This window comes from Ursus maritimus, unplaced genomic scaffold (genome assembly GCF_017311325.1).
Source record: "Ursus maritimus isolate PB19 unplaced genomic scaffold, ASM1731132v1 scaffold_15, whole genome shotgun sequence".
NCBI classification, from domain to species: domain Eukaryota; kingdom Metazoa; phylum Chordata; class Mammalia; order Carnivora; family Ursidae; genus Ursus; species Ursus maritimus.
Window position 1 is genome coordinate 63,253,326 of NW_024423897.1, and position 27,515 is coordinate 63,280,840.

At 53.1% G+C, this 27,515-nt stretch overlaps 1 protein-coding gene across 1 annotated transcript in view; it reads right to left on the reverse strand.

The window, feature by feature from the left end:
* Nucleotides 1–27,515, reverse strand: part of AHRR (aryl-hydrocarbon receptor repressor) — a 75,115-nt gene that overhangs the window by 22,582 nt on the left and 25,018 nt on the right. The window contains exon 4 of the mRNA XM_040630594.1: nt 23,446–23,561. Within this exon, the coding sequence (XP_040486528.1) occupies nt 23,446–23,561 (116 nt within the window). The remainder of the gene's footprint in view (nt 1–23,445; nt 23,562–27,515) is intronic.

A 27,515-nucleotide genomic window follows, 5' to 3' on the forward strand; every position in this document is an offset into this window, starting at 1 on the left:
TTGGTTTCACTTCCAAGAGCAGCCAGCTTGGGCGCATTCTGGGGAGAGGGCAAGTGAAAAAAGGCAGATGTTAGCACCACGTCAATTTATGTAACGGTTGTTAGTGTATCCAGGTTTTTTAATTTTTTTCTTATATCAATTATAATGCTTCTTAAAATATTGTCTAGCAGTGCATCCATTTCCTCTTGATTTTTAATTTGTTAGTGTATGTTATTCATAATATTTTTATGATTATTAAATCTCAGTTGTATCCATAACTTGTGTGTGTGTGTTTGTGTGTAGAAAATTAGGCCATGCGGCTGTGTTGTGCCTGACTTCAAGTCTTTATTTGAAAAGCAAGCTTTGCGGCCCCATCCTGCAGTGGCTTCCCAGAACCACCAGTAGTCAAGGTGCCCAGGGGAGCACAGCCACTGGATTGCATGATCAATGAGCATTTCATCCATCTATCTATCCAACCATCTATTATCTTCTTCCTCCTCCTCACCATCATCATCATTATGATAAAGAAAATGACATTCATGCTGTGTAGGTCCTCATGAGTGTCAGGGGCTCTACGGGAAGCAGCTCGTTCGATTCCGCGTCACCTCCACGGGGTGGGAGGTTCTGACTCTACTTGGTCAGCGTGGAAACTGGAGGTGAGGGAGGCACCCGGACAGTGCAGTTCATAAATATTTCAGTTTGTGTCTTTAAAATACAGACATTTAGGGGCACCTGGGTGGCGCAGTCATTAAGTGTCTGCCTTCGGCCCAGGGCGTGATCCCAGAGTCCTGGGATCAAGTCCTGCCTCAGGCTTCATGCTCCTCTGGAGCCTGCTTCTCCCTCTCCCACTCCCCCTGCTTGTGTTCCCTCTCTCGCTGGCTGTCTCTCTGTCAAATAAATAAATAAAATCTTTAAAAAAATAGATAAAATAAAATAAAATAAATAAAATACAGACATTTAGAGGCTAAATTAACCTCTATAAGTTTGTGGTTATTAGCAATGTATCACAATACTCATTTCCCTTAATTATTGACCATGTGGGATACTTTTTCTTTCTTTCTTTTTAAATTTTTGCCAATTTGTTTAGTGATAAATTTTTTACCATTATTATAATTTTCATTTCTTTGACTTTTAATGAGATTGATATTAAGGAGATCTCATACATTCATTGTTAGCCTGTAGTTCTTCTTTGGTAAACTGCCCGTGCATATCATGTGCTAATTTTTCTGTTAGGGTTTATAAATATCAATTTCTAAGAGCTTTTAAATTACTGAGATTGAAGATTTCTAAGGCATTCTAGGAAAACGGCAGCCACTTAAACCCAAATACCCTCACTGATAAATGATGGAAAACAACACAAATTTGTGTAAAACTACACAAATCTATGCCCTTGTCATGATGAGAACACAGGGAGCTGGTAACTTCCAAGTACATATTAGCAGAAAAGACAGTACTACGTCCCAGTGAGTATGAAAGGAAGAAAGTGTGCAGTTTCTCCTTATGAAACTGGGGGGGGAAGCCAATTAAATCCAATGTAAGTGGAAGAAAAAGTAAAAACAGGAGTGAAAAAATCAATGATATTGTTTAAAACTGTCAAATTATAAACATCATCAAGAAAGTCAAATTCAGTTTTTTGAAAAGATTAATAAATTGATAAACCCCTAGCAAATCTGATCAAGAAAAATACAAATTACTGACATCAGAGATTTAAAATCATTACAGATCTACAGCCATTAAAAGGGCAGTGAGAAAATATTAAGAATGAAATTCAAAAAATTAAGCGATTTAAATGAAATGGACAAATTCCCTGAAACACACTAACAAAAGTGATATAAGAACAACTAGACGGAGCACCTGGGTCGCTCAGTCGGTTAAGCATCCAACTCCTGATTATGGCTCAGGTCGTGATCTCAGGTCATGAAATGGAGCCCTGTATGGGATTCCACGCTGGGCATGGAGCCTGCTTGAGATTCTCTCTCTCTCTTTCTCCCCCTCTGCCCGCCCCCCACCGCCATGCATGCTCACTTGCTCGCTCTCTCTCTCTCTCAAAAAAAAAAGGAACAACTAGAAAATCTAAATAGCCCAATATCTATTAAACAAATTGAACTTATTTTTAAAAAAGATTTTATTTATTTGAGAGAGGAAGAGAGCATGAGCAGGGGAAATGAGAGGGTGAGGGGCAGAGGGAAAGGGACAAGCAGACTCCCTGCTGAGTGGGGAGTCCAACTCGGGGCTTGAACCCAGCATCCTGAGATCATGACCAGAGCCGACGTCAGATGCTTAACTGATTGAGCCACCCAGGCACCCCTAAACAAGTTGAATTTGTAATCAAAACCTTCCCACAAAGAAAACTCCAGTTGCAGATCAAAAAACATAAAATGACTAGGAATAAATCGAATAAAAGATCTGCAGGGCCCAAATAATCCAAGAGATATGCAATGTTCTTGGATTGAAAGACCCCATTCAGGTAGAGTCCAGTTCCCTAAATCAGTCTGTAGATGTGATACCATCCCATTCCCAATCTCAGGAGGGTTTCTTCTCTCAGCAGAAATTGTCAAGCTAATTCTAAAGTTTGTATGTGCTAAGGGCCCAATTTACCAAAGCAACCATGTTAAAGAAGAACAAAATTTCAGAACTTATGCAGACTTCATGACTTAGCGTAAAGCTGTGGTAACCAGGTCAACATGGCGTTAATGAGTCTGGGACAGCTGCTTGTCGATGTGGAAAAAATGAACACTGACTCCTATCTAATCCCACAAAAATTAATTCAAGACATAGCTTAGGCCTAAAGATAAACCCCATAATCATAAGGTTTCTAGAAGAAAACAAAATGTCTTCCTAAGTTGGAAATAGGCAGATTTGGATAGGACACAAAAACACTAGTCCTTCATGGAAAACTGATAAATTGGGCTTTATTAAAAGACACCATTTAAAAATGAAAAAGACAAGCCACAGACCGAGAAAACAATATTCACAGTATATTGACAAAGGACTTTATCCAGAATAAATAAAGAATTTCCATAAACCAACAGTAAAAAGATGAACAACCCAATTTTTAAAAATGGGCAAAAGACTTGAACAGATACTTTACTAAGGAGATGGAAGAATGGCCTGTCTACAGATGAAAATTCATCAATATCATTAGTCATCAGGGAAATGCAAAGGAAAATCACATTAAGATAGCATTTCATACACACTGGGATGGTTACAGTCAAGAAAACAGACAACACTAAATGTTGGTGAGGATATGAAGCAGCACTGGTCAGAACAGAAAATGCGACAATCACACTGGGAAATGATTTTGTGATTCCTCATAAACATGAACGTGCATCTCTCCTATGACCAGAAATTCCATTCTTAGTGCTTACCCAAGTGAAATGGGTGTGTTCACAAAAAACACCCAAACAAGAATGTTCATAGTGGCTTTATTCACAATAGTCCTGGAAATAACTCAGCATCTACCACCTAGAGCAGGCACTGCAGAATAACCCAAATGTGGGAAGAACCACACAGAGAAAAAGAGCACCCCGCTGATCGTGGGGCCTGTGCATCTATTTACATGGAGCCCAAGAGTAGGCCAAACGAATCAAGGGGATAAATACCAGAAACCAGTTCCCCGGTAGTGGTAGAGGGGAACAAATTAAATGAAAGTAGGAGAAAGACCTCTATACAAATAAATTTGAAAACCTAAATAAGTATATGTTTTCCTAGGAAAATATAATTTACGAGAATGGACCCATTAGAGACAGAAACCTTAAACAATTGATTTCTGTAGAAGAAACAGAAGTTACCAAGGAGCCAGCCCACAAAAATGTACTAGGCCCAGATGGCTTTAAAATGTAATTCCACCCAGTGTTAAAGATCACATCACATCAATGCCCCATAAATTGTCCCAGAACATAGAAAATGAGGGAAATTTTTAAATTATTTTTAGAAATATAACATTGACACTTAACTCTGATAAGGAAAGTACAATAAAAATAAAATTACAGACCTTTCATTATTAATGAGAATGTAGAAATAAAATATTAGCAAACAGACTCCAATTTCACATTAAGGAAATATGGTACACATGAACAAGTAGATTTATTCCAGGAATGCAAGGTTGACTCAATATTAGGAAATCCGTTAGCATAATACACCACATTTATAGATCTAAGGGGTAAAGTCTTATAATTATCTCCATAGATGGTAAAAGGGCTTTCCACAATATTCAACGCTTATTCTTTATAAAAACTCTTACGAAAATGGGAATTATAGGTACATTCTTAACATGATGGTGTGCGTGTGTGTGTTATTCCTAAGGCACCAACTTACTTAGTGGGAAAATATTCTGTGTGTTTCCAGCAAGATCAGGAAGCAAGGCAAAGATACCCATGGTCTCCCATCCAGCGTGTGCAAACTATGGCCCCTAATGCGGCCTGCCCCTTGATTTTGTAAATAAAATTTTACTGGGACACAGCCAACCCAATCATTACTTATTGTTTGTGGCCACTCTTGCACTACGACAGCAGAACTGAGTAGTTGTGACGTAAGCTGAAAATATTTACCCTCTGGTCTTTTAAAGAAAATGTAGGCTGACTCCCGTCCTATAGTGACCACTGGAGCTGTTGCAGTAAGACAAGAGAAACCCACAGGGGGTGTAAGAACTGGGAAAAGTAAAATGGTGTCTGTTTACAGATGATCTCACTATTTTTCCGGAAAACCTTAGAAAGCCAATGATAAAATGACTAAAAAAAAAAAAAAAAAAAAAAAAAGAATTCAGTAAGGAGGCAGGATATAAAATTAAATACATATATTCAATAATCTTTGTATACTTTATACTAGAAAAATGACTGAATCAGAGGGTGTGATGAGAGAGAAGACCTCATTTACAAACGTATCAAAGAAGATCCAAGTACTTTATAAATAACAAGAAATGTGTAAAACCCATGGGAAGAAAACTTTAAAACATCTTGAGACACAAAATTATATTTGAACAAATGGAAAGACACCCTTTGTTCCCGGGGGTGATTCAGCATCGTGCAGATGCCCATTCTGAACAGGTGAACCCATCAGCAGGCTGCAGCCCCATCTGTGCCCCACTGTTTATGGAGCGAGCAAGTTGGTGCTAAATAGGGGAGGTAACCATGCACTAAGAGCTACAAGACACAGGAGAAGCAGGGAGGGCGGCTGCCGACCTCTGTAGTCACAGCAGCTGGTGTCGTGCTCCTGTGGGCAGGTAGGTCATGGATGGCGCAGGGAGTCCAGAAACAGGCCCCAGCTCAAATGGAAACGTGGCATAGGAAGCAGGCATCATCCCAACCCACTGGGACAAAGGCGGCTTTCAATAAATGACGCTCTGTCCACCGTTTATTACTGCTTTCTGTTCGTCTGTCTGGTCAGGGCTGGAGAATCGACCACAGGGACGTTCCCCTCCAGGTTACTGAGCTGAGGGGTTCCTGTGGAGCATCACCTCATTCCCACGGCCGCCGTGGCTCATTGTTTTATGACACATACAGAGCCAGTTCACTATTGCTCTACTGGAGTCCCTTCATCTCGTGTCACCAGCAGACCAGCTGATTCTTCTTTGCACCCTTCATCAGGCTTCAGTGCAGGGTTCCTGACCTTGCAGAATTAACCGCCTACCCTCTCCTCCATTCTGTGCTCTGCAATGGCTTGGGGAACTTGGTGTTTTCTGCTCCTTAGAGGTTTCCTAAAACTTACTTGTAGAAACAAGTGGCGCAGACTCCCCCCGCCAGCTCTGCTCTTGCCCTCAGTGCAACATGACTTTGTCCAGAGTAACGTCACACGTACCCGCGCCCAGATGCCACAGGGCAAAAGCTGGGTTCTGGGGAGCCTCCCTCTGCCCACTCACGCTCCTACATGAATGTAGCTAGTTGGACTGCAGAAGGATGGAGCCGGCCGTGAAAGGGGCCAGAGACTCCCAACATCATAAGCCCTGCACAGGTCCCGAGCTGCCAGGCTCCGTGGGGCTGTGGTCAGGCCTCTGTCTCACGGAGCCACACAGAGCCTGTTCACGGTGAACGTGTCTTCTGGGTGACGCCTTGTCTTTTTTGTTTGCTCCCTACTTTGTTTTCAGATAACTTTGTTCTAGATTTTCTGCTTTTTTCCTTTCAAAGTACAGTGCAACTGTTGTTTCAGATGTGTTTTCTGTGTTGGGGCTAGAGGCGTGGGAAACACACCTGCTGACCTGCACTGGTGTGTTCTTCCCAAAGAGGGTACCACACCACACAACGTCCCCGGGAAAACCCTCAGGGCAAAGGACGAACCCTTCCAACTTCATGCAGAGCGTGCTCTGAGGCAAAGCCACACAGTCAGCCACCGAAGGAAAGTCACAGCACTCACAAAAGTGTAAAATAAACACTCGCCAGAGGTCTTATTCAAGAGGGAAGAAGATTCAAAACCAGTCCAAAAAGCACTCGAGAAGCTAGGTGTTCAGAGGCAGTCAGGATAAGATTTCTGATGCAAAACTACCCTTTCTGATAATCCTAGAGCGGCTTGGCTCCTCCATGACTTGAAAGTTTCAGAATTTTAGACAATTTTCTGATGCAGAGGCGCAAACACCAGGGTAATAATGACTTCACGACAGGACTCAGAATTTGTGCTGAGTTTTCTGGGCAAGAAACCCCAGCCTCATGCAGCCCCCCAGCCGTGGCCACGGATTGAAATGGTCCATTTCCTTGCAAACCCCCCACCCCTGAATCCCAAGGTACTTCTACAGAATAGGAAATTGACCTCATACAACATAGGTGTCTGGCAGAACGTCTCCAGGAGTCAAACAAACTGCATTAGTTGCCATTTTAACACCTGGGCAGCTCCAGAGAAAAGCGTCTGGTCCCACTCTCCTAACACCTTTGAGTGGTGAATGGAAAGTCCAGTATTTGCCTGGATCTCATCCTAGGGGCTATACGAGAGTTTGTAAATAGCCCTAAACACCGCCCCCCTCGCCCCGGTGCCTGTTCTCAGACACATAGTATCTGGGGGGGGGGGGGCATCTATAAACGTTTGGGGTTGTTTATATCATTTATCAAAAGTCCTGCCTCCCCTGCCTGAGATAAAAGAGATACGGAAGCATGTGATGACATTTAGACACGCTGCCGTCCTGCAGGGGTGGGAGTCTTGCTAAGAAAAGAGGGCACCTGGCACCCACTATCCCCACTTCAACTCGGAAGTGCTGGAGCTCCTTTCTGCCTGGGTGTGACCCGGCCTCCCTCCTGCCCCACGCTCAAGCAGGGCAGATGGTGTTGAGGCCCTGGGGACTGGTGCCCATGGGGAATGGTGGGCTTCAGGGCGGCGGCAGGGAGAACAGGCCGGTACCACCCACTTCCCATGCAGTGACAGGGACACTTGGACAAACCAGGGCACTGTCACCACCGCGGCTCACACTTCATTGATGGCGGTGCAGCATCCCAGGACGGGAGCCCCCAACCACAGATGCCGGTGCAGCCCCACCCTTGGGATTTGGACAGAGGTGGGTGGGGTTGTGAGAAGAAGGGCATCAATTCTGCTAATGGACTATCAGAGCAACTCTGTGCTGTCACCACCACAAGGTGAACCTAAGTCATCAGCAGGCCGCGAGGCCGGTGACTGCCACACGGTGCTGGTGATGCTGACTGCGCAGGCAGGGAGTGCACGGTCTTCAGCCCCCCCACCCCCGGCAGAGCAGCCAGAGAGGAAGAGGGGCACCCGCTGCTCCGCCAGCTCCCCGAACGGCTTTTCCCAGTGCAGAGGCTGCCGCACACGGTGATGCCCCCCTAATGACAGTTCAGAGACCAGAGGACAGTTCGAGGCTGAGTATATAAAACGCCTTCTTAAAAAAGATTTTATGAGATTAGTCACAACCAAAAACAACCTTAATTTTAACTCACAAGGCAGAAATTTGGAAAAAAAAAAAAAAAGGAAAAAGACCATAAAACGCTATTTGCCGAGTCATATGGATTCAATATCAGATTGACATTCTGGTCCAGAATCATCATGCCAAATACTTTTACACATGTGGGACCGTCTTTCAAATATGCATCACCAACGTTTGTTTTCTCCCGGTCTCTTTTTAATCCTACAAGAGTTTTGTGTTTTTTTAAACATGGTACATGGAAAATGAGGTCACTTTTCCAAGTGGAAAAAAGGATTCGGTCCCAAACGTAAGACTGAACTTTTTTTACAGGAGAAAAAAAATCACATCTCTGTTCAGTTGCTGAAAGTCACGAAACGTGCACCTGCCACTCAGGAAGGCAGCGGGGTCACAGCAGGTGAGGGTCTGCGGGGCCAGCGCCTCCCACTCTGCTGGCCTTGCCAGACACTGCCACCACCCGCAGCCCCTCTGAGGGGATAAAGGCAAAGGTTTGAAAAACCCAGGACTTCCTTTGGCAAACCCTTTGAATATCCTGAGCTCGTCCAGTCCTGTGGCAGAAAACATAGCCAGCAAGTACTTCAAAGATCATTTTGTCAAGGTCACAGCAGAGGAACAAAAATTCTAAAGGGCCCCTCATTATTGCTCCTCCCTGGAATAAAGGGACTAGGGGAGCGGCGCACTCCCCTGAGAGCCGTCGCCATGGTTACAGAGCAACAACACAAGGCCAAGCCCGCTAGTCACTAGTCACGCGAGCGAGGGGGCACCGGGCAGCTGCTGGGCCTTGCTGGAGCCAGATCACTCGCAGCCTCTCCATGGGGCCTGTGTGCGTGCGAGGCACGTTCCTGCTCAGAGAGCGGAATGACTGGCTGTTTATAGATCCCACAAACAGTAAACTCAGCCTTGAATTTCTGCCACGAAGCCGCAACGGCACTTGAAAACGGTTCTTGAAAGATGCAGTTGGCTGACCATGGCAGGACCACAGAGATGGAGGCGGGCGTGGACCCTCAGGCCTCCTCGCTCTAGCCGGGGCCCCGCTCTGCTTAATCCACTGCCCCTGGGCTCCCTGGGCCTTCTCTGCCACGGAAGCCACTTTCCTGATGCAGGCACCAGGGGAGGGGAGGTGCTGGGACAGGGTGGGTGGGTTCCTGGGCCATCAGCAGGAACAACTGCTCTGGAGCCCTCCCAGCTTCGCCGTGCCCAGGGGATGGAACCCAGAACTGGGTGCAGGATGCCATGTCAAACATCTACTCCCCTTCCCTGGTGCAAGGCTGCTGTTTCAAAGACACTCAACCGTGTGCTGCCTTTTCAGCTCTGTGACCTTGGGCAAGTGAAGTAACCTCTCTGGGCCTCAGTCTCCTCATCTGAAAAATGAGAATGACCGCAGTGACCACCTGTGAGGGTTAAATGGGCCCTGCCCCACATAGAGTGAGCACAGAATCAATATTGGCTATGACTACTACTGATGGTAATCACAATTACAACCAGAATGCAATATTTTGTGCCGGACATGTGATTTTGATACCGGAAATGTTGAAATGATTTCAAAGTGAGAATAAAGCCTATGTTTTAAAATGGATCTACTTCCTGAGTACAAATATCTTAGTATGAAGTTTAGTTCATGAAAAGCCAGCCCAGTTAGGGACAATCAATAAGTAAACGCTGTTGGGGCGCCTGGGTGGCGCAGTCGTTGAGCGTCTGCCTTCGGCTCAGGGCGTGATCCCGGAGTTCAGGGATCGAGTCCCACATCGGGTTCCTCCACTGGGAGCCTGCTTCTTCCTCTCCCACTCCCCCTGCTTGTGTTCCCTCCCTCGCTGGCTGTCTCTCTCTGTGTGTCAAATAAATAAATACAATCTTGAAAAAAAAATAAGTAAATGCTGTTGATGAGTCTGAGGGTCCGTTTAGAGGAAGCAGGCCTGTCTTGCCAGGGGGTCCTGATGGTTGCAGGGTTGCACCCTGCTGACCCCCAAAATCTCTGAGCACTGCCTGGACCACCTGCCTCAGCCTGGCTACCACGGGTCACTCCAGACCTTCTGGGTCAGAGCGTGCCTCTGGACAAGTTCTGGATCTTTCCTCCACACATGGGCAGCTCTACACTCAGGAGAGTCCGAGCCTGCTTTGTCCCCCACCCCCACCACTTCAGAGCAGCAGGAAGGAGGGGGTAGCCCTGGGGGGCTGGGGTGGCTTGGGGATAAACCCCTCACCAGTGGAAAAACACAGTCAGGAAGCAGGGCCACTACGGCCAACCCTATAGACCTGGGAGGGGGCTGGCCGCCTCGTCCTAAGGAGGAGTCGGGGTGTGAGCCTGGGGTGCTGGTGGCACACTCCAAGACGGAACAAGTCAAGGGGTGGGGGTTCCCACCAGGCCCTCCAGAGCCCAGGTGACAGGCAGGTTCTCAGGCTCCCAGAGGTTAAGCCGCTCCCCTATGAACCCAGGATGAACCAGAGCTGGCCCAAAGGTCCTCCCAAATGCTGGCTCTTCTTGTAGTCATTAAAACTTCACACAGAGACTCCGGTTTGCAATTTCTCAGTGTTCACAGATGAAGACGTTAAAATGGCGAAGTAAACAAGAGTTACAACATGTGGCCCAGCACTGCTGTGCTCCTTCCACGGGCTTCCCTACCAGGGGCTGGCCCAGGATCTTCACCTTGTTCTGGAATCACCTGCTGGGGACCTTCCCAGTGACTGTGAGCTCAGTGGGGGCAGGGCCTCTGACACAGGTGTCTAAGCCTAGGAGACCCCAACAGAGCAGGGCCAGAGTGAACACACTGATCACTAAGCAGTGAGAGTGACCCAGTGAACCCCACTCAGTGCCACTCAGCCCCACTCAGAGGGTGGTTAGAGGCTTATGGGAATGGTCAGAAGTTCATGGTGCATGGTGGAAGGTTCACGGTGGACGACTGGGGGCTCGTGGTAGATGATGGGGGTTCATGGTAGACAGTCAAGGGTTCAGAGTGGAAGGTCAGGGCTCGTGGTGGATGGTCAGAGGGCTAATAGACAGTGGGGGGTTCACAGTAGGGAGTCCCTAATGACCTAAAAGCCACAAAGAGGCCAAGCCTGTTCAGGTCCCAGACACCTGATCCATCCGCAGAGATGGGGCCAGGAGCCATGCACTTCTGACCCCACAGGGAGGTCACTGGATGGGCACAACCTCTTGGGCCAGTGCAAGACAATGTTGAGAAGTGGCACGAGCTGGTGGGCACTGCGCTCAGGTCAGCCTGGGAGGCCTCATGCATATCGTCAGGCCGGCAGTGGGGCCTGGGGGTGAGGTGGAGGGGCTGTCCTAGGGGGCTTGCCTTCCTAGCCTGAGGGCTCTGTCGAACACCTGAAAGAAACTGAAAGGGGCTTCAGAAGACTGGGTCCAGCAGGTTCAACAGAAGATACTCAAAGGCAGATTTCTCAGAGCAGAAAAACCAAAGAGCAAGCAGGAGGCTGGGGACCAGGAGGTGCAGCCACAGGGGGACACTCGAGGGTCGCAGGGTCCACGGCCTATGCCACAGCCTGCGCCACAAGGGGAACCAAGATAAGGGGGACACTCGAGGATTGCGGTGTTCACAGCCTGTCACCTGCCATGGGTACCCAGAAACACACCAGCACTTGCCCTGGTCTCCCCACTCCCATCTTTCAAAAGTCGGGACAGAGGTGGTCACGGGATCACCCCTCCTGAAGCCAGTCGACCTGAGGGGGCCAGCCTGAGCACACGGTGGGGGGTGGGGAGTGGCCCCTGCCCTTGCTCCTGACCAGAGTCCCCCTGTCCAAGTCCCAGTCCCCTCTCAGTGGGCTGGGACCCCCCCCCCCCCCCCCCCCACTGGGCCCCCCTCCCTGCCACCTCCCCCCGGCCCATGCCTGACAGCTCTGCCCTGTCCTCCAGGTCTATTTCTACTGTGCCCCCCTTTCTGTAGCAGCCAACCCCAAGTTTTGGTCATGAGTTTGCTGGGGTTTTGTGCCTGCTCTTCCCAGCCTGTGTTTCTGGGGACTGGTCTCTTAATATAGCCAAGTACCAAGTGGAGGGGCCACAGAAGGAGACAGGCTCTCTCGTGAGGTCTAGTGGGAGGGTTAGGGTTTGTAGGTGTTTCTTCAGAAGAGCCATGGCCTGAAGGTGAGAGGTCTCTGTGCTTGCTGTACTTTCGGGTCTTGGAACTTGTCCAGAAATCATGCCAGCATGGCTCTCGGCTCCTTGCAGCTCCCTCCAGGCCCCCCGGACAGTGCCCCGCATGAGTCACCATCCCCAGGCCCAGGAGTGCCGGGAGCTGCTGGGACCCCTCCGAGGATCCTGTGGCAGCCGGCAGCTCAGTACACGGAACACAACCGGCCTTCACCCACATTCCCTCCCGGCAGTTCGTTCAATCAAACATGGACACAGGGCTTCCTGGCCAGCACAAGCTCTGGCTCCTCCTCCCCAAAATCAGGCCCAGGAGGATAACAAGAGGAACCCCAGAAAAGCCGTCGGGGGCTGGAGAGGGAAGGCGAGGCAGGGGCTGGGGCTTGGGGGCAGAGAATGGTGGAAGGAGGAAATCTTCTGTTCTGTTGCTGCCCAGGGACCGCCTCCCCTGGTGGGACAGGGAGAGGGCCAGCTGGAGGGGGCAGCCCAGGCTGGGGCTCCCGCCCAAGGTGGGCCAGCACCCCCTCCCCTCCTTGAGCCCTGCCTGCCCAGCACACAGCTCATCAGAGCAGGGACAGAGCACGTGGAGCAGCATGGGGGGCTCAGAACAGAAAGAGGGGTGTGAGTTTTAAAAAATACATTTCAGGAGATAAGACAAGACATCAGGAAAATGAAATAAGAACAAGAAATGTGACGAATGAATCAAGTGGCAATACTAGGTATGAAACTGTAACCGAGGAAATAAAACAGTCCAGGATATGGCGTGACGGACACGCACACAGGGCAGCCGCCGGGAGGAGCGCTCTCCTGAAGGGCGCTGGGGAAGGAAGACCAGACAGAACGTGGAAGAAAACCCAGCAACGGGAGGGTGGACGAGGGAGTGCCGACATCTGGGTAAGAGCAGCCCCAGAAGACAAAAGCAGGAGTGGAGAGGCGGTATGTGACAGAAAGACAGACTGAGGACTGAAGACCGCAGACGGAAGGAACAGGGCTGCACGTAGCCGAAACGAAGAGCACACAGCACAGCAGGCTTCTGGAAGGTCAGAGCCCCCGGCGAGCAGGCGCACTGCATATGCTCCCACCGGCCACTCTGCCATGGCCGCAACAGGGGGCTGCACACAACGGACCCAGTCCCTGACCGCGAATGGAAAGAAGTTCAAACCCCAAATCCTATATTCAGCCAAATTATCCAAATGTGAAGGCATAACACGCTCCGGCATGAGACCCGGGGAGACGTCACACCGCGACCCCCAGCGCTCACCCTCCAGGGAGAGCTCTCAGGAGAGAAACACACCCAGGCCGCAGACGTGGCCAGGGGGGCGTCCATACAACGTGAGGACCAGAGGCAAGAACCCGGGCCGTGCAGGATTCAACTTCGAGACGGAGTCGACACACGGTATCGGAGAGCAGAGGCCTGAGACTGCGTGTGAGCCCGAGAACTGCAGAAAACCAGCTGCTTGCTCGACAGGCAGTCCCCATAAGGACAAAAGCAGTTTTAAAAACTAGCGTTAGAAGGCTCAGTCTATTAACTGGAAAACCGGAGAGAAGGGAAAAAAGAAGCCAAAGAAAGTGCTGTGAGGGGGAAACACAAAATATGACGGCAGAAACCAGCCCCAAAGGAGCGTGACTACACGCGGTACCAAGAGGTGGGCGCCCTCGACAGGACGCAGCGCGCGGAAAGGACCGTCCGTGTGTGTCTGCAGGAGACACGCTTAGAAGAGACCCAAGAGCTGAAACTCAAAGGTTGGGAGAGATCCACCCGGGAGCGAGATGCCCAGGAAGCTGGAGAGGCTGTAATTCTGATGAAACGTACTTTGCTGGGACGAAGCGTGAAAGCCGGGGGAGCGAGGTGTCAGAGCCTGTCGGAACTGGCCCACCAGGCCCGCTCCAGAGCCGCTGCAAGACGCCGGCTCCTGCAGGCTCACAGACGGTCGCTCTTAGGTTCCCCTGGGCTTCAGACATTTTCAGAGGGCAGCTGCTGGCCTGGAACCGCGTGTACCCACCCACCGTCCTCACGCGGCTGTGTCACCACCCCGCGTAAATCCACGAGCGGCAACTGAATGACCACAAGTCTCCTCAGCTGAGCCAGGTGGGTACCAACCCACGTACCCAGACCTCTGGTGTCCAGAGGCCCCCTCTTCCCCTGCCGCTGGGGCCTCGGGCTGCAGGCCCCACACCGCTCTTCTCCACCTCACGCTAGGACCAGACAGGCATGTGAGTCCCATGTGGGAGACAGCACCTTCCTCCCTCATCTGCAGGCACTTCCCCGTGGCCTTCCAGCCTCCAGCCTTCCGGGTGAGACCCAGACTCCTGAGGCTCGGTGCTTCGCCTGAAACCTGCTCCTTCTCTCTGGGAACATTTGGGATTTTCTCATTGCCACCGGGTAGGGGGGTGGAGGGACGGGGTGGAATTTCAGAAAGGCGAACACCCTGGTCCTTTCCATCCACTGTGCTGGCCACACAGGGGGACCTTCAGGCCGGAAACCCAGCCCTTGGTTCTGGGAAACCCTCCTGGACAGTTTCCACCCCCGATCTTTCTGGAAATGGAGCCTGCAGGCCTCTCGGGGCCTATATTCTCCACCTAGCTTCCTTTCCCTCTTGGTGAAGCTGAAGTGACCCTTCAGCGTCAACTCTGGGTCTTTCCACGGTTCCTAAGTTTGCTCTCATGCTTCTAATTCTTGAGGTCTCTCCAAAACCTCTGAATATTCCCTTTTGCGGCACCTGTTTTCATTTCATGGACGCTGGGAGGAGGTGCCCGACATCAGCTGGTTGGTTTGTTTCCCTTGCTCACCCGAGCTGCCTCTCCTTGCCTGAAGGGTCTGCGACCCTCTTGTGTGCTGGAGTTTAGGGGCGGGCGGGGACAGCCGCCAGAAAGTCCCACACCCACGACGGAGCCGCGAACTCTGGTGGGGACAGCCCCGACGTGGGCACTTCTGGGTCCTGCTAGGCTGTCAGGCTCCGCAGAGGCGCTGGGCCCTTCCTCGTGCTGTGGGCCGAGGTCGGGTCAGCAGCTGGAGTGCAGCACCAGCACCCACCCCAGCCAGGCCCCCAGATCCCGACCGTCCTGCACAGCGCGGGGTCTCTCTTGGACCAGAGGCGCCCTTGTGCTGGTTCTGCAGTCGTCTCCGAGGACAGGCGTCTAGGGTCCTGCGCCCGGTCGCCACTGCTCCGAACGATTCCCATAGCTATTCCCCTTACTCCGTTACCAAGGACTTTGTGAAACTGTGACAGAACCACTGACTCCCTGATTCACAGCTTCTCCTTCTGAATTCACCCACTTAGGTTGTTGTGCTGGTGACTCCCATTCATTCCCCAAGGGGCCACTCACCCCGCCTCTCGGCCCCTACCGCCCTCAGGCCGCCCTGTGTCCCCACACCTGGGCTTCACCAGGACCCTTACCCACATCGTCTCTGAACTCCCATGAGGGCTGGTTTGCCTGAGAAGCCCCGCAGTGCACCCTCGCTCTGCCCTGGGTCGGCCCAGCCAGCCTTCCCTTTGAAGCGTCAGATGCTTGGGGTCCTTTGCTCTCAGGTTTCTGACGGAGTTCCGTCTTATCTTCTCTGTGAAATGCGTGGGGAAAATCCTCTACGATGCTGGTTCCGCCATGAGAACCAGTGTCCCTCAGACACCAGCCCCACCAGCCACAGCTCCCTCCTGCCACCTTCCTGTTCAGTCTGGCCAGCGGAACGCAAGGCCACCCCATCCAGCCATCCCCAAAGGCTTTGAGGCTTGAAACAAGTCCTGAAAATGCTCTGCGTGTATAGAGTGAGACGGGCCTCTGGCTCTGACACCAGCCCTTCACCAGCCAGGCCCACAGGGTCGCCTGGACACTGGCCTGGAGGGAGTCCCACAGGAAGTGGCAGTGGGGGCCAGTTCCAGCTCTGCCCTCGCTAGTATGTAACAGTGAGCAACCTATTGAACCACTCTGTGCCTCCATTTCCCCATCTGTAAAATGGTCCCAATGACAGCATCTGCCTCATAAGACTATCCAGGATCAGGGAGTCCTGGTGGCTCGGAGCAGCCCCAGCACACGGTGCCGAGCACTGGCTTCAACAGCAGTGCAGGGCCTGGATCTTGGAAGGGAGAGAAGCCTGAGTTTCTGCCCCAACCTGCGCTCTAGCCTGAGGCTCTCCCCTGCAAAATGGACAGTCGTACTGTGCTGAGGAGTGGCCCCCAGATTCATGTGCACATAGAGCCTGTGAAGGTGACCTTCTCCGGAAAAGAATCTTCGCACCTGTGATTAAATTAGGGTGAGGTCACTCTGGATTAGGGTGGCCCCAAATCCAATATGACTGGTGTCCTTATTAGAGGAACACAGGAACACAGAAACACAGGGAAGACCGACTGTCAGCAGCCACAGGGGAGACTTGGGACATACTCTAGAGCCATCTGAAGGAACCCACCTGCCCACACTTGCTTTTGGCCCAGTGACACTGATTTTGGACTCCTGGGCCCCACAACGGTGAAGAGTCCATTTCTGTGGTCTGAGCCACATTCAAACAGCATGAACTTGAACTGCCATCACCGCCGTGCCCTGCTCAGGCCACTGCTGTCGGGAGCTCGAGCTGAGGCGTGTGGAGGCCAACGCCCCAGCTGTGTGCCCTCTGGGAGGACAGGCCTCACTCTGCCAACCAAAAAGCTCAAAAGGCAGGTGAGTAGGTGTGCGTGCACGCAAGTGCCTGAGGGAAACTTGCCCCTCCCTGAGGTCCCCTCGGGACCTGCTTTCTCTCCCGTCCACCCTGACCGTGTACTCACGCACAGAACCACCACAGGGCAGTGGCGGCTGAGCTCCAAGAGAAACGGAGGGGTTGTAGCGGAGGACCGAGAGGGGGATCCCAGGAGGGAGCAGATGTGGGAGAAGGAACCCCAACCTCTGTGTGTGACCTGACACGGTCCTTGCTCAGCCCGAGGGGTGTGTGTGAGTGGAACACACCCAGAAAGGCAGAGCAGCGGCTCTGAGCAGGGCTGTGCTAGAAACTGCAGACCCGGCCCAACGGTACCTGTGCGGGGAGCCCAGCTGGCACGGCAGTACGCTCTCCGGGAAAGAGCCTTCTGGCTGAGCCCACTGCCCCAGGGCAGCTGCCAACACAGGATGGAAGACAAGCGCCTCCCTTGAGGGTATGAGAACGTCCAGGACTCAGCCTGAATGAGTTCCGCTTGCTGGGATGACAGGTCACTCCAGACCTAGAGGCTGAAAACCACACACCTGAAATATGTTAGTATAAGTGAATTAGAAGTAAAACGATGGAGCAAGATACGCCAAGCAAACAGTAATCAAAAGAAGGCTTGGGTGCCTATATTAGTATCAGACAAAGTAGACGTCAGAGCAAGGAAAATTACCAGAAGAAGGAGGCGTTTTACATAATGGTAATGACAGAGGGTCGATTCATGAAGAAAGCATAGTCACCCTAAGCGAATATGTGCCCTACAACAGAACTTCTTAACACGCACGGCAAAACTGATAGAACTGAAAGGAAAAGTACAAAACCCCACAATTACACCAGAAGATATTAACATTCGTCTCTCAGGTTGAGATGAGACAGAAAATCAACAAGGACGTAAAGGACGTGAGCACTGTCGGCCAACCTGATGACACCGATGTTTACAGAACACCTCACCCAGTGACAGAGGTCAAGTGGGGGCCCACTTCCTGGTTCGTGGATGGCTTTTCACTGTAACCCATAGGGCAGACGGGCCAAGGGACCTCTCTGGGGTCCCTCTTGTAAGGCAGAAATCCTATTCATGACGCTCTATCCACACGACCTAAGCTCCTCCCGGAAGCCTTGCCCCCCAGCACCTTCACACTGGGTTTCCGGTCCAGTATGAACGTAAATCATATTAACTGGGCAGGGGAGGAATACAAATATTCAGTCCATAGCAACAATCAATGAAACCAATAGTTGTGTCTTTGAAAAAAAATCCATTTGAAAATAAATCAATGTAACCCATAATATTAATAGACTGGAAGAAAACAGCCGTGATCACAGATCTCAATAGATGCAGACAAAGCATGTGACAAGACTTAGTACCCGTCTGTAATAAGAGCTTTCAGAAAATACGGAATAGAGGGAAATTTCTTAATCTGATATAAGGCATCTACAAAACCTGAACAAAAACAAAAAACAAAACCTGAAAAACCAATCTAAGCTAATATCAGACTTCACTCTGAAAGGCTGCAGGTTTCTCCTTACGACCAGGAACAAGACTGACAGACATGTCCCCTCTCCTCCTCTATCTGCTCAGGAAGCCCCGAAGGGCAATGAGGCAAGAGAAATAAACTGTGGAGACTGAACAAGTAGATACAAACTGTCTCTATTTTCAGACAACATGATAATCTACGTTAAAAATTCCCGCAGAATCGACAAAAAACACAAAAGCTCCCAGAATTACTAATGAATCCGGCAAGTTCACAGCTACAAAGCCCACCTAGAAAAGTAAGTCATTTCTATGGTGTTCTATTTCTAGATAGTAATGGACTTCTATATAGTATTGGAATACAGTATATTTTTATACACTAATAGAAATTGAAATTAAGCAACAGTTCTGGTTATGATAGCAACAGAAACAGAAAGTATCTGGGTGTAAATCAAACAACATACACAGGATCTCCACGCCGCACACCACAGACACGGATGGAAGCAGCAAAAGCCCGAACACTGTGCTCGTGCAGGAGGGGTCAGTCCTGGCAGGTGTCCGTTCTCCCCAGCTTGACCTACTGATTTAACCCTAACCCAATCCAAAACCCACCAGGAAGTTTTATAGATAGCAACAAGCTAACCGTAAAATTTGTATGGAAAGACAGAGAAACCTAGAGAAGCCAAAACAATTTCTGAAAAAGAACGCAAATTGGAAGATTCACACTACCTGATTTCAACACTTGTTCTAACACTGCCGTGGCCGAGGCAGGTGGTGCCTGTTTGTGAAAGGTCGTGCACACAATCAACGGCAGAACAGACTCACAAAACTAGGGCAGACACGAGGATATTAACATGCAAAATGAGTATATCTCAGCCCAAACATCACACCTTGAACCAAAGTTGACTAAAAATGAGTCATAAGCCTGAATGTAAAACAGGAAACTCTAAAACTTTGGAGGCAAACATAAAATAAAAATCTTTTCAACCTAGGTTAGGTAAAGAGTTTTCAAGTGTGACACCAATATAATGATCTATTTAAGAAATTGATAAGTTGGGCTTTGTCAAAATTAAGTACATTCATTCTCTGCGAGACCGTGTCGAGATAATGAAAAGACAAGCCAGACTAGAAGCAAACACTTACAGATCTACCTGCAACCAAGACCGTGTGTCCAGAACGCACGAAGGACTCCAACGTCGGAAGGAAGGAAGCAAACGACCTGATTTTGCAAGTGGGCAAACATTTGAACAGACAGCTCACAAAGGGGCTCTATCGGCCAATACGCACACGAGAAGATGCTCACTCACAAGGGTTTGGACACTCCCGTCCACGCTTACCACACGACCCAGCAACCACACACGTGGTTATCGCCCAGACAAAACCAAAACCTATGTTCACAGAAAAATCTGCACGTGGATGTTTGGTGCAACTTTATTCACAAACACCAATCCTGGAAATCAAACATCCCTCAACGGTTAGGTGGACGAGCACACTGAGATGCGTGCACGCCACAAAATGACACCACCAACCATGCTACACGCAGCCACGTGGTGGGGTCACAGCTACTCTTGCTGGTGCCCAAGCTCCCTGCTGTGGGAACCCACCCCGGGCATCCTGAGAACGGCAGCTGAGAAGGCCACAAGGGCCGGAGAAGCGGGTGTGGCGGCCGGGATACTGCACGTGGGCAGCCCAGGGAAATGTGGGCACAACGGAACTGTGCATCCCCGTCACGATGACAGCCACAGCACCCGCCAGTAAGAACAAATTCTAGCATGCGTGAACTTAAAGATGAATGTTAGAAATGTACCCATGGTACACTTGAACTCCAGCCAGCGTCAGGTGGCCAGCAGACCACAGCTCCCGCTAGCCTGCTGCCACGTCCACATTAAACACTACAGCCCACCACCTTAAAAGCAGGAATAGAAGCTCAGGACACTGCTTTTTGTGACCTAATATGTATGTTTCCAGAACCTGCCTATCCTACCTCACACCTCCCCTGTCACCCCATGCCCAGCGCCTTTGCCAAGGTGCTCGCTGGGCGGCCCCCCTGGCCATCCATCCTGGCTTCTTGAGGGGGTCACGGGCCCAAGAGCACTAACCACGGACAAAGAAACACCAGGCCCTGCCCCAAACCCAACAGGGACCCTGGACCCCCAACAGCTCTGATTCTTGGTTTTTTCATCTTAAAATAGCAGACATTAAGACCACAGGCCTTTCAAGTGAGTGCCAGCTCTAAATTTTTATGAATTTATGATGCCTGCCATAAACCTCTCATTTTTTCCAGTTTGTCTTTAAGAGACTGAAGATTGGAAATAAAAGCTAGATTTTCTTGTTATTGTGGCTTGATTTGTTTATTTTGCTGTTAGGGAATATTTTTAAACTTCAAAAAGAGTCTCTAATTCCAAAGTTTGAGAACCCCGCACTAGAAATGCAGTGAGGAGAACACTCACCATACAGCCTAGCCTGTTTCCATTCCGAGGGAACTTCCAGAAACTTCTGTGGTCACAGAGAACGTGTTACAAGAGGTAGCAGAAGGAGACTTCAGTCTACACGATGGAGTGGGGCAGGGAGCCAGCGGGACAGCCCCTGTGCCAGGGCAAACTGACCCGCAGCCTCGGGTCCTGGCCCAGAGGGTCACTCCCCAAACACTCACACCCTGGGCCAGTGGCAGGTATGGGGCCAGCACTGCCCCTCCTGCCCTCGCAACCCTGAGGGAACTGGTCTGCTTCCCAGGCTCAGGCCTGGTCACTTCCTGGGCTTCAGCTTCCTGCCTCAGTGCCACGTCCACGTCCACATCCTGAGGCCCTCAGGGGAGACCTGGTCTGTGTGCAGAGGGCAGGAGAGCTGCTGGGGACCCACAGAGGGGCCAGAGGGTGGTGGTGTGGACACGTGCGGTGCGGACATAGCAGTCCCCTAGGCTCCCAAAAGGAGACCGGGGCGCTGTGTGCACAGGCTTCCGTGTTTGTAGTCAGGACACAGTTTAAAGATTTCATGTGTAAGATTTTATTACCTTAATTTTGAACATAAATTAGAAAAAGAGCAATGCCAGTCATCTTTCGCCAAGAATAAAACTCAAGCTGGCACAATATTTTCCAGCCCCAAGCTTACTAGCACTGACAGAAAAATCCAACTTTAAAGGAAAAATTAATATTTAAGAATCCACTTCCGAAAAACATGATAAATAATGAAGTATGGAAATCCTTCCTCTACGGAAACCACAATATTTCTAAGAGCTCCTCTGTTGCCAGAAGCCATGCTCTGCTCCAGACGGGACTGAACCTGCAGGGACTCTAAGAACGGGGTCCCCAGTCACCCACCACACTGAATTCTCATGGAGATTAAACACAAGTATGTACTTCCTCATATTTTTATTTTTTAAAAAGGAAGTGATTTATAAGTTCCTTGATCTTCATGAGAACAATCACGTCAGCAGGGGTGAAGGCCTTGGGGGGATGTGGAAGGTATGTGGGGTTGTGGGGGTCTCTTGGGGACCCATGGGGGTCATGGGGGATCATGGGGGCCATGGTAAGTCATGGAAAGCCATGGGGTCGTGGTGGTCCCTTAGGGACCATGGGGGGGGTGTCATAAGGGGTCATGGGAGGCCATAGAGGGTGGAAGGGTCCCTGTAAGGACTGTGGGAGGCCATGGAGCTGTGGGAGGCTGTGAGAAATCCCTGGGGACCATGAGGGTCCCTTGGGGACCATGGGTGGATTTGGGGGGCCATGGATCATGGGGGTCTCTGTGGGGATTATGGGAGATATGGGGGTCATGGGGGTTCCTGTGGGGACTATGGGAAATATGGGGGTTGTGGGGAGCCATGGGGAGTCATGGGTCATGGTGAGCAAGCAGGAACCCCCAGATTGCAGACACAAGCATCTCTGGCTGCCCTCCAATCAGCCCAGACGTTTTCCATCTGTCCATCTGTCAGACGGCAGATGGTAGCACCGCGTCCTGTGCCCTCCCTTCAGGTGAGGCAAAGTGAGGTCATCTCCGGCTGAGGTGCCTGAGAAGCACATCCCCACCACCATAGCCTACACGCCAAACAGCTGAGCACCCAGGAATTCGCACGCAGACAGTGGGAAGCTGCTGACATGGTCAGGGAGAGCATCGAGGTGAGATGTGGACTGAAGGATGGGCAGCAGGAAGCAGGAGGGGTGAGCCTAGGGGACAATCTCTGTCCCCTGTCCTCCATGAGGGTGCCAGCACCCCCTGGGAGGACACGGCGAACAGCAAACCACTGAGATCATTCCCGTGGCGAAGGCGCCAGGGCGGCAGCCCAGCCGCGGGGCAGCGCCAGGCCAGCTGGCGGGTGAGGAGCGGGGCTCCACTTCAGGAAGTCCCTTCAGGACCCACCTGCAACAGGTCAATCTGGCTGCCACGGGGCAGCTGGGGTGCAGACAGAGCACCCGAGCGAGGCTGCTGCCAGCACCCAGAAAGGGGGCTGATGGGCTCCAAGCAGACTCAACGTCATCAGCGTGAAAGGCGCCGGTACGCCGCCATCTCTGCCCTTCAGTGTGTCCGCCTGACAGATGGGTGGGCACGTGCAGCCAAGGACGCTTCACCTGGGGGGATGGAACCGCCCGCCAAATAGGGCTGGAGGCGGAGGACCTGGCATAGGGGTCCCATGAGGACACTCAGGGGGATGTGGGGCCCGGCCCTTCTGGGACCGCCAGGTAAAGCACAGCCTCAGGGGCACCTCAGCAGCTGGTTACGGTCAGCCTGCACCCTCCAGCCCCTCCTGAGACGGGGCAAACCAGGGCCCCCGTGTCTGGCTGCTGGTGCAGGCAGCGACCCCCTCACTCTGGGCACAGCAGCTTGACCCAGCCCAGAAAGCTCCGTCTTGCCGTCCTATCTTACTTGAGAAAGGGAGCCATGGCTTCCCCTGCCCCACGGGAAGCAGACCACACGAGAGGGTCAGGAAGGGCACAGCACCTCAGAGTCACCAGGGGCGGGAGGCCCCGTCTTGGGGAAAAGGCTGACCTGGGCCCCTGATGCCCTGTGTGTAACACCAATAAATGGACCAGCTGGGCACACCTGCCGGATCCCAGGAAGCTCAGTGTGCAATTCTCTATCATTAATTCAAAAAAACAAAAAAACCTGCTTGATTTTTATTAGGTTCTTCCGCTGACAAGTCAAACCAGAGAACGCAGAGTGAAAAACGGCTTTCAGATTTCACCCCTGTTCTCTCGTCCCAACCTGCCGGACCTCACCCGGGCACCAGTGCCTGATCTCTGAGGCTCCCAGGGCCGTCCTGGGGCTCATCCTGCAACACTTCTAGTCAATTGTCAGCGGTCCAACCTGCCGGCGGGGGGCGGTGGGGGGGACAGAGCCGGCCTACACAGCGTGACAGGAGTGTGATCAAAGGGCAGTGGGCTCACCTCCAGCAGCAGCCTTCCCTCCAGCACCGCGGATCTTCCGCTCAGACCGCTGTCTTCGGCTGAGGGGGCAGGTGAGGGGGCACTGGCCGCCGGCGTCCGTGGACACTTCTGCACGGCTGTCAGAGAAGAACAGAGCAAGGCTGTTAGCATCCTTCCTGGGCCCAGACCTGCTTACTTTCTCGTGTTTCCCCAGTTCTTGGCTGCCACCCTCCACAGGCAAAGCCACACTCCCGAGCTGACCCAGGGTCTCCTTGGCAGGGCGCACTGGGGCAGCACGGCCTCCTGTGTGAGAGGAGCTAGGCCCCGGGCCAAGCAGGGCAGCCGGTGGGAGCACCGGTGTGATATTCAGGAGATCAGGTCACCTGGGCTGGGCCTGACCCTGAGGACCCCACCCTCTCTGCCCCCGAGAAACTGCTCAGAGTCCCACCCTGCCTCAGGGACAGCCCCCCTGGGGTCCTCAAAGCTCCTCTCTGGAGACCCAAGCTCCAGCAGGTGCCCGAACTCACCACTGCTGGTCTACGTAACTCTGACCACCCTCGGGGGTCCCGCGTGACCTCATCATGCCCCCAGCGCCCCCAACCCCTCCCCGCCCCCACCTGGTGTGGAGCAGTCCACACGGCATGGGCTTCCCAGCTGGGAAAGAAGCCCCAGGAAGGCCTGCCTGGCACGACTCAGGTGCCCCGGGGTGGCAGTTTCCTGGTCCCCCCGACTCCCACCCCCAGTGCGGCTTCATCTCCGTCTTGGGGTGAAGAGCTCAGACATACAGACATGCAGGTCACACAGACAGACGTCATCCACATCCCAGCTCACAAGCCCGTCGTGGGGTCCCCCTCGGCATGGGGAATTACGGAGGATCCCCTGGGGTTAGGGAAAGGGGCCTGGAGCCTCTGTAGAGGGCACAGCAGGGCATGGCAGGGCAGGAAGTGCCTTCCAGCTGCCCCTCGTGTTGGTTTCCAAACTGAAGCTGCAGGTAATGTCAGTGCAACTCAGGGTCAAAGGGCCGTGACGAAGCAGACAGAACCCCTGGTCTTGGGAGAAAACAAACACGGGAGCTTCAATCTCCCGCATTTTCTCTTTCAAAACCATCAAGCTGTGCTGACCTTCTCCCCGGGGATGCGGTGTTTGTGCTCTCCAGGTGGTGGTGTGTCCCCTGAGCCACCCTCAGACCCAGCGTCTGCTCCACACCCCTGCACCCTGCACCCCCACCCCGCTACTAATGAGCAGTGGACGGCATCTGCCCCACTGGCAAGGTGGACAGAAATATGGGCCCCCCGAGGCCCAGAGCCCTGGGACTGCAGGGCCCCCAATGCATGCACTCCAGGTAAGATGACCTGTCTAATCCCCCGGCTCGGTGGGACGGAGACCCCCTGCCCCTCACCCCACACCAGCCGCTCTGCTGGACTGGCAGCACCCATCCCCCGAGCCGAGGCCACGCTGGGCCCCCGCCCTGAAGCCGTGTACTGCCAGGTGCAAGTTGAGCCACGTGTCCATGGGGGTGAAGGGGTGGATGCAGAGAGGTGGCCCTTGGGAGAGCCCCACACACAGTGGCCACATCGTGGCCTTTGGTCTCTGTCTGGCCTCCCTGCCCCGCCCTCTCTCAGAGGCTTTCGCTCTATCAACCCCCACCCCCCGCAGCTAATAAGCCCTGCACCTTTGTTCTCTGCACTAAATATTCCCAGAAATGAACCCATTTCCTTGGCCAGAAGGCAGGTGTATCCGGGTAACATGGTCACACCTGGGGGTCCCCGGGCAAAGGTGCAGAGACAGCTGGTGCCCCAGACAGCCCAGGCCTCTCTTCCGAACGGACAACCCCCCCTGGCAGCCAAGCCCCCACCACTCACTTGTCGTCAAGGCCGCGAAACACTGAGCTTCGGGGTATGTCGGAAGTCAGAGCCGCTCAGAGGTGCCTAATACTCCCTTTGGGCGCGTGACCCCGTTGACTCAACACTCAGAACGCCGCGTGCTCTGAATATAGCGAACTCATGCGGCTCTGCCCCCAGCACCCAGAAGCAGAAGATCGACCCTGGAGAAGCCAGCGCTGCCGTGTTGTGCCGGAGGGAACCCCGGGAGGCTGAGGTGAGCCTCTGCCAGAGGTCACACACGACCCCATGTTCTCAAAGGCCAAGAAGGGTAGCGCAGGGAGAAAGGAGGGTAAGTCCCACCCGACCCCCTCCACAGCCCCTAGATGACATCACAGGGGCCAGGCCCAGCTTCCCAGCCCAGGCAGAGGGTCCTGTCCTGCTGCCACACCAGGGAGCCACAGCTCTTCCCCAGGGCAGAGCCACGCGGCACCTGGGGCGTATCTGGGACTCAGTGAAGGCTGGACAGGGACAGGACCCCACCTCAGTGCACCGTGGGCTACGTATGCACACACCGAGGCCACCAAGCCTCCACAAAGCAAACTCCGTTGCAGGGGTCATTCCCACCCCCACCCCAGCTCGAACCAGCTCCCTGCCCCCAGCCTTCCCTAACAGGCCCCTCAAGTTAGAGGAGGGGAAGTGTGGGGTTAGGCTATCCCTGCCTGCCTGTTCTTTGCCCCTGCAGACCCTGTGGGGGAGTGATGACTCCCACAGCTGTGAGGCTGGGGTGGGGGGATTCCCAGCACAGTGACATCACCACGCTGTGGGATGCTCACCACCCCCCCACACACCCGATGGGCTACGCCCCATCCCACACCCACTAGAGGCAGAAGTGTGGGGCGCCCCCCAAACTTCTCTCCCCTCCCTACCATGTCTCTGTACAAAGACACCAGCCCCCCAGCATCGTGTGCCCCCCCAGGGGGACACCCCCCTCTAACTTCTCTCCCCTCCCCACCACGTCTCTGCACAAGGACACCAGCCCCCCAGCATCGCGTGTCCACTCCCAGCTGGGCACCCCCACTTCCCCTCCTCCGCAGCCACATCCCGGCGGGGCACGCCCGGCGGGGCCTCCTCTGGGCTCCTGTCACGCGATGGGGCCGTCAGTGCCGCAGTGACAGCCACCTGGACCCTGGCCAGGGCCTCGCGTGCGAGCAGAGCCGCCAACGCGCCCCACCCCCAGGCCTGTGGCAAGACAGAAAGAAACCAAATGCAGAGCCGGAGCCGGGGGTGGGGGCCAGCTTTCCCGGAAATCCATGTGAGCTGACAGCGCCTGCCCTCACTTCCCAGGTCCCCCAGTTAAGGGGTCCTCAGGGAACTGAAACAGGGTAGCAAACTCCAGTGGGGTGTGGGTCACAGCCAGCATCCCGCCACTCCCCTTATCAGCCAGTGCCCAGGCGATGGCCAAGCAGCTCTGCCACGGGGGCAGCCCCGGGGGTGGGGGGGCAGGCAGCAGCCTGTAGGCTGTCCCCCAAGCCCCTCCTGGCTCCACTTTACCCTGGATCAGCTCCTCTCTCCTGGGTCCTGCTTTCTTTCTGCCCTGTGACTGCAGGTCTCACCTGCGGGCCTGAGCCGGGAGTGAAAGGAGGCTGGGGCTGTGGACAGGGGCTGCCAGTGCCCTGGAAGCCTCCGCAGACAGACCCCAGCCCCTCTGCTGGGCGTGCCCTGGGGGGTGTCCTACCCTCTCCATGCCCGGTCTCCTCCTCCATGCCCAGCCCACGACCTGGTCCCTGTCACCCCCTCATCTGCCCCTGATTGCCCACAGTCACAGGTCAGGAAGCAGGGCTCTCAGGGAATGGGTGGGGTTACAGGGTCTCCTTCTGGGGAGCTGGTGAAAGTGTGGGGAGGAGTCTGCCATGGGCCCCTCGAAGGCTTGTCGAAGAGGAAATTCCAGGGATGAGCGGCACACCAGGGCCTAGGGTGTGAGAGCCCCCAGGCACCATCTGGGGATCGAGAGCCCAAGTGCCCCACGGCCCTCGTGAGCCGCTGCTGCTGTCCTGCCCGCAGAAAGAGGCCAGGCAATAGTCGCTAGCTCCCGCCAGGGCCACGTCCCATCGGCCCCACCCTGTGGGCAGCCAGTCCTCTTGCCTGGACTCTGAGGGGCAGCTGGGGGCCCCTACAAGCCCCGGAGGTGGGTCTGAGGCCAGCATTCGGCACCTGGTCTGTCACAGAGCTCGGGGCCACACAGCAGGAAGGGGAGGCACGGGCCAGGCT